Genomic DNA, 6,756 nt, shown 5'->3' on the forward strand with positions numbered 1-6,756 from the left:
CAAAGATTTCACACACTACTCAGAGTTTAGGGAACATGGGGAGATCGTTACAAAGGCCTTCGTGCCTGTAGAGGGCGCTATTCTCAATTCCATCTCAAAGATTAGTGACTTCATGTTGCTGTATTTCCCCCACCACTTTCCAGACTGGCTTTATTTTTAGTCTTCACCACAAACACTTAGTTAACTTAGTTTAAAGATAGTAAACTGATTTTGATTTATTGTTTACTTGCAAGCATCCAACTTCTCAATCCTTATGCGTTCATACAGGCACAGGTCTATAAACTTTAAACTAATATGGAACTTATTGGTGAGCTTGAAACAACGTGCATGCCTCACTACTTAACACTTTATAATGTGTGGTTTGTCTTAAATGTGGTAGATTCATAATTGTGTGATGTGTTTCTTTGGGCATTAATTGTTGTTGCGTTCAGTTATATGAGGCCTGTTTACAAAATTCCATACAGTTGTTTTCACACACATTATCCCCATGTCCAATGGCCCAAATTGAATGGGGAGAATCCTCTTAGCTGCATGTAACAGGTCCAGCAGACGTGTATCTCTGGTTTGACGAGTTACTTGTATAACCTAATGTTTTGTAAAATTTGAACAGAGTGACAGTAAGGCTGTCATCACTAGGTAAACACGATAAATCATAATTGTCTGCTCAACAAAACTCACTTTGCATTGAACATTATACAAATGGTAATATAACATAGATAAAGTAAACATAAGCAATTAAAACCCTCACTATTATATACTGTTTACACAACTCAATAAGATATTTTTTTAAAATGTTAATTTCTTAAAGACTAAGAATCTTATAGCAACTTTCAAAAATCTACTTTATTATTTATTTATCTCTACATAATTTGGCGTGTATTTCAATTCCACTTGCTCACGCAATCGCCCACGTGATTGGTCAAATCAACGTAAATGACAGACAAAATAACAAATCGGCTTTCAGGACTTTTGAAGGCGGGCCTTCATCTGTGATTTCCATCCAATCAAATCGAGACTACGTGGTAAAGTTGGCCAATAGCGTCGCTCATTGTGGACACCAACCAATCAGAGTCAGCCGTTGGGTCTTTTAAAGATATTTTCAGGAAGTGCCTTTGAATATCAGGAAGTTGTAAACAAAGCTGACAGCTCTGTAGTAAACTGTTCGCTGTATGTATTCGTCTGCTTCCAAAGCGAGTCGTTTGAAATCTACCTATCAATCGCATGTGTTTCGTTTTAATTAGCAACGTAGATTAAAACATTTTCACTTCTGTATCGAGCACATCGACGCTTGTGCTTGTGTTTATCCAGTGCGCTAGCCACCTTCCGTGTCTCACTGGGAAGAGGCTTTGCTTGGACAAGGACGTTTTGTTTAGCTCGCGACCACGTTTACGATAATTTAATCTCATATCGATTATAACATTATCCGAATTGAACGGATAGAAACGACACTAGTGCCGGGAGCCTTGTTGCTCTGCTGGATCGGAGAGACATTTGGACCAACCACAACAACAAAACCGCAGCTGCACGACAAACATGTCTACATCGAACACAAATTTCAAAAACAAGTGTGTGACCCAGGTGAACTGCATCTTCTGCGACAGTCTGCTGTGTAAGAGGGGGATGAAGGCGGTGCTCCTGGCAGACACGGAGGTCGAGCTCTTCTCCACCGACATACCGCCCAACAGGTAGGTGTCCGCTTAGCACAACTGGTAGCCATTGTTTCCGTGTGTTGCTAACGCTAGCTTTACCTGCCTCTAGTCTTTATGTGTGCCTAAACAGAATGACGAGGTAAACGCTCTGAAAGTTTTATTAACACATCCTGCATTATGAAAACATACAACGTGAGTTATGTAATCATTTTATGTCTTGCTTTCTTTGTCTTTACACGCCCCCCTCCTTCTCCTCCCCCAAGAACTGTTGACTTTGTGGCCAGCTGCTACTCGACTGAAAGCTGCAAATGCAAACTGAGGGACATCGCTTGTCTCAAGTGGTGAGTCCTTCTTCTCTACCCTCCAGTGTTTACTGTGTGCGAACCATCTGCCGATGTAAGATACAAAACAAAACAACACACAGTTAGGACTGCAAACACAGATCCTACACACATACACACACGTACATACACATACGCACACACACATACGCATACGCACACACAAACACTGTTTTTCATAGGTTACACTTGTGATCAATGTGTGTCAGTATTGATCGGTCCACTTTGCCATTAGCTCCTGATGTCCACAGAGCCCAGTGTGATGATACAGGCGAGCCTTTGTGCAGCCTCCTTTTGTCTTCCGAGGCCTTTTGTTGTTGTACACACGGCAAAAACAAACATCTGTTGGATAATAGATGCTCACCAGTGGAGTTGGCACTTTTTTTTTACTGTAAAATGCTGACATGTGTTTCTTTATTATTGCCCTCCCCCCTCCCTACTCCCCACCCTCCCTCCCTCCCTCCCCTGCAGTGGTAACGTTGTGGGCTATCATGTCGTGGCCCCCTGTAAACCCTGTCTGCTTTCTTGTAACAACGGCCACTTCTGGATGTTCAATAGCGACGCCGTGTCGACTCTCAACAGATTGGACGCCACAGGTTGGTATAAACTCCTCGAAAAGTGGTTTCATTTAATCTCATTTAGCCCTAGGGTCAAATGTGTCTCACAAAGAGTTGTCCCCCACCTCAGGTCTGAATCTGCTGCTGTGGGGGGACCTTCCCGAGTTGGATGACAGTGAGAATGAGGAATCAGAAAGCCCATCAGAGGAGGAGTGTATTAGGTAGAGGAGACGCACGAGAGACAGCCACATCGTTTTGTGAGGTGGAATGAGTGCAAGTGGACAAACACGGTTGAGATGAGACAGAGACAGAGACACAGATACACAGATACACAGAGACAGGCCTTGAAGGGTAATCAAACACTGAATCCCGTAGGCAGATAAACAGCACTGTACTGTTCCCCTGTGTGCTGAAGCCTCGGCCACGCCCCAATCAGTGATGTCACAGTTGTTTTGCCTGGCTGCACCTGTTACTCGTGCGATTGCGGGCCTGGGTCGTTGTAAGCAGAGAAACAAAGTGCATAATGCCTGTTGTTTCCGGGCAGATCACATGTTTCCACAGCAAACATCGCACGCAGCCTACAGTACCATACGGCACTGAAGTTCTAGTTTTGCTCGTACATATCAAAACAATCCGATGCAAGCTTGAGATCACACACACGCAGCTTTGACATCAGTGGTTGGAGTGTCGGCAGAAATGCAACTCGGTCTTAAGTTGAACCAAACGGAAACAAGTGCAGCAAACGTTCTCTGCTCTGTGTAATTCAGAATTGCAATACCCTTAAACCTGCCACCACACACACACACACACACACACACACACACACACACACACACACACACACACACACACACACACACACACACACACACACACACACACACAGTTATGCACATTATGAAACATGCAAAGTACAGTGAGCATAACAGAACAATTTATTTTTACAATTTGTTTCTTTTTTCATCACTGACTTCACTGTGGTCATGGATTTAATCAGCCTGGTGAAATATTGTGTGTATGTGTTTGTGTGGGATGATGATGAGCAAACGGAGCTTCGGCTCACCAGTGAAAGCGTTGCTTTTCTCACATTTGTTTACATTCTGTGCAGTTCTCTGATAATAGGACCACAGTTCATCTTAACTTATTAACCTGTTATGCCAGTAATCGTTGTTTGATGAAATATGCTTTAGTATGGATCCAATCAGCACAAACTCACATCAAGGCCCTTTTTATTTCCCCTCTGCCGTGGCTCGGTGCTGATTGAAGAGTTGTCCTCTTGGAATTCCATTTATAATAGCACAAATATGAATAGTTATTTTACTTTTAAGGGAGGATTTATCATAGCTTACCTTCCAACCTGATGATCTATCAACGATCCATTTTTGATATGCTGATACACAGTGATTGGCACGGACCTGAGAGTTTGTGTTTGATAGCCAGATGTATTGACTGTAGCGGTATCTGAAACTTGTGTGTGTGTGTGTGTGTGTGTGTGTGTGTGTGTGTGTGTGTGTGTGTGTGTGTGTGTGTGTGTGTGTGTGTGTGTGTGTGTGTGTGTGTGTGTGTGTGTGTGTGTGTGTGTGTGTGTGTGTGTGTGTGTGTGTGTGTGTGTGTGTGTGTGTGTGTGTGTGCGCGTGTGCGCGCGCGTGCGGAGCAGCTGAAGGGAAAGACCCCGCTGTAGTTTTTGCGAAAAGCTCATAAAGTATATAAATGTTGTCGTCCTAATTTTGCCATATTGTCGGCATTGCCAAAAGGCTCGACTGGAAATTGACAAAAAAAGGTGCAAAACGCTGTGACTTTTCTATCTCCTGCTCCATAAAATTGGGAATACAGGAGCCCCACGTGCATTTCCAGGGTCGGTGGTCTATTTCTATGACGTTCTTACATACCAGCATCACTGTAGCACACGCAAGAGACAAATGGAACTCCAAAGAAACATGGAACATATCACGTAATAAGGAACTGGTGGACCTGAAAAACCTTCTAAAAGAAGATAATTACGTCATTTTAGCTTCTCGTGTAGCCTCCTCCTTGTTAGACGTTACACCACACACAGTATTGCAACTAGATAGAGCACATACCTCCTCCAAGGCTGAATAAGCATGAATTAATTGTTTAATGCATGTGGATCCAGGCTGAAATGTTGGCGATTGATCGTCTGTCACAGGTTGATTTTGTCTGATTTGGCGCGTGCTGCATTTGGATCACGTTGGCCCTACTGATTTTTAACGGTTGCTGGGCGATGAGCTGTTTTCCCAGTTTTGAGGTGGACTGACCGGGCTTCCTCTCATCCCGCTGTGCCCAATCCCACAGGGCTTTTATGCAGAAGGATTCGACCCAAATCGTTCCTTTTTTTGTTTTGTTTTACCATCTGTGACCTGGTGTCGTTCCCTCACTTTGCTGTGACTTCACTTCAATCCTGTCCTTACTTTTCTCCTTTTTGATTTCTTTTCTATGACTGACAGAGAATGTTTGCCCGTATATTTGCTGGCAAACTGTTGCTGATGAAGCTAACCAAGCTTAGAATGTGACACTTTTTGACTGAAGGAGAAGCATAAATGATGTTTTGACATGTAAACAGCCTCTGTTTATCTATATTATAGCTTTTAGTTGTACACTTAATCGAAGGGAATGTTTGTCCAGAGCATCCCTTCCTGCCTGTCCTAACTGACAAGTCTGCTACACTTGCACACCAAATCCAGATGTATGCTGTGTCATCCTTGTGCTCATATTACTCTTATGTGGTAAACTGCAACGATACGACGCAATCATCAAGGTATTTATGAACTCCACACACCAAATATCTCTTAACCACTTATTTCCTTTTCTTGTTTACAAATCCTAGTTTACGAATGCATTTATACTGTGCTGTAGTATTTATGTTCACGTTTGTATAGTTAATAATTCATTTTGTGACCTCGTCGTGCTTTTGTTTTAAAAATGGACGTATGTGTGACCTCCATCAAAGGTATCACTTGTGAGCTTCCTCTGGTTAGGACATTTGTCGAATGATAATCTGAAAGAATATGTGAAATGGAGTTTTCTGACATGAGAGAGACTTTGATTAACCCGCCCTGCTGAAGATGTATATTTTGGAATTGCACTGAAACTGCATTGGTAGTTTAAAAACAAATGATTTGTTTTGTATGCCTATTAAATTAATAAACTTTCTTTGTTTTGTTTTATATTGCCGAAGTATTACTGCATTGTGATACTGTTGTCAATCAGCCAAACTCATAAATGCTCTGCAAAAGCTTCAATCATACACTCACAACTTCAGTTTGGGAACGTTTTGGGAAAGGTTTTCATTGTTTAACCTCCTCTGTAGTTTTCCACAGGAATAACAAAACTATTAATCTCATCTGTGCATGGTCCTATTCAATGTACACGTGCAGTAGAATCAGTCCTCTAAACAAAGACGTCAACATAAAGGATGAGGTAATCCTCCTGCAAATGATGCCCTGAAGCATCACAGCTGCTGTCACGTAGACGTCCAGACTTCAGGTGTTCTTATCTGGGTACAACTCAAACATATTCTGCAGCCTACAATACAAAAGAGCAAACTGGATATTAGTTTGGCACGATCTGACTGAGATAAATGAGCTTTTATCTACATTGTAAACATTCTCTGCTGCTGTCGAGACATGCATCAGGTAAATTAAATCTGATCAGCAACACATATTTGCTTCTTGTTTTTACATGTTTTTGTAGATCCTCCTCCCCTGTAAGAATGTGTTTTCTTACATCTATCAGTGTTGCTGCCTTTTATGATTGTGACAGATGATTCCGACTATCTCTTCAGTCATCAAAGCTCTTGAAATCTATGGAAATGGACACACTGATCACCTTTCTATGTGGGCATGAGTGACCTTCTACACTTAATCATCTCCTTTTCAGTACAGCACACACGCACACACACACGTTGAGGTTTTCCTGTGAATTGGCAGCTTGTTGGTGCTGACTGTCGATGTTTTGATTGGCTCTGAGATGGTACTTGGTTCAAACCGATTTGACAAGCACCTCTTCAGAGCGTTTGATTGTATCTGTCGAGGTGCCCGGTTGTTCCAAGACTGTGGTTGAAAGGCCGACCTGCACAGTCTGCTTGCTTTCAAAAAGGTTAAATTAAATCAGTGGACAGCCAATTAACGGACAGCTGAGGGGGGGAATCAGAGACCTTCCTTATAGAGGAACGTCATGACTTTATAGCTG

General features: G+C 42.4%; 1 protein-coding gene across 1 annotated transcript; it reads left to right on the forward strand.

The window, feature by feature from the left end:
- Positions 1 to 1,114: 1,114 nt before the first annotated feature.
- Positions 1,115 to 5,732, forward strand: LOC142992934 (protein FAM72A). The gene is made up of 4 exons (XM_076143500.1): positions 1,115 to 1,685; positions 1,913 to 1,990; positions 2,462 to 2,586; positions 2,678 to 5,732. The coding sequence occupies exons 1-4, from the start codon at positions 1,534 to 1,536 to the stop codon at positions 2,770 to 2,772; spliced, it is 450 nt and encodes a 149-aa protein (XP_075999615.1). The 5' UTR covers positions 1,115 to 1,533; the 3' UTR covers positions 2,773 to 5,732.
- The last annotated feature ends 1,024 nt before the right edge of the window (positions 5,733 to 6,756 follow it).

The sequence above is a fragment of the Genypterus blacodes genome, unplaced genomic scaffold (assembly GCF_046128005.1).
Source record: "Genypterus blacodes isolate CSIRO-AG114 ecotype Tasmania unplaced genomic scaffold, CSIRO-AGI_Gbla_v1 ptg000025l_1, whole genome shotgun sequence".
NCBI classification, from domain to species: domain Eukaryota; kingdom Metazoa; phylum Chordata; class Actinopteri; order Ophidiiformes; family Ophidiidae; genus Genypterus; species Genypterus blacodes.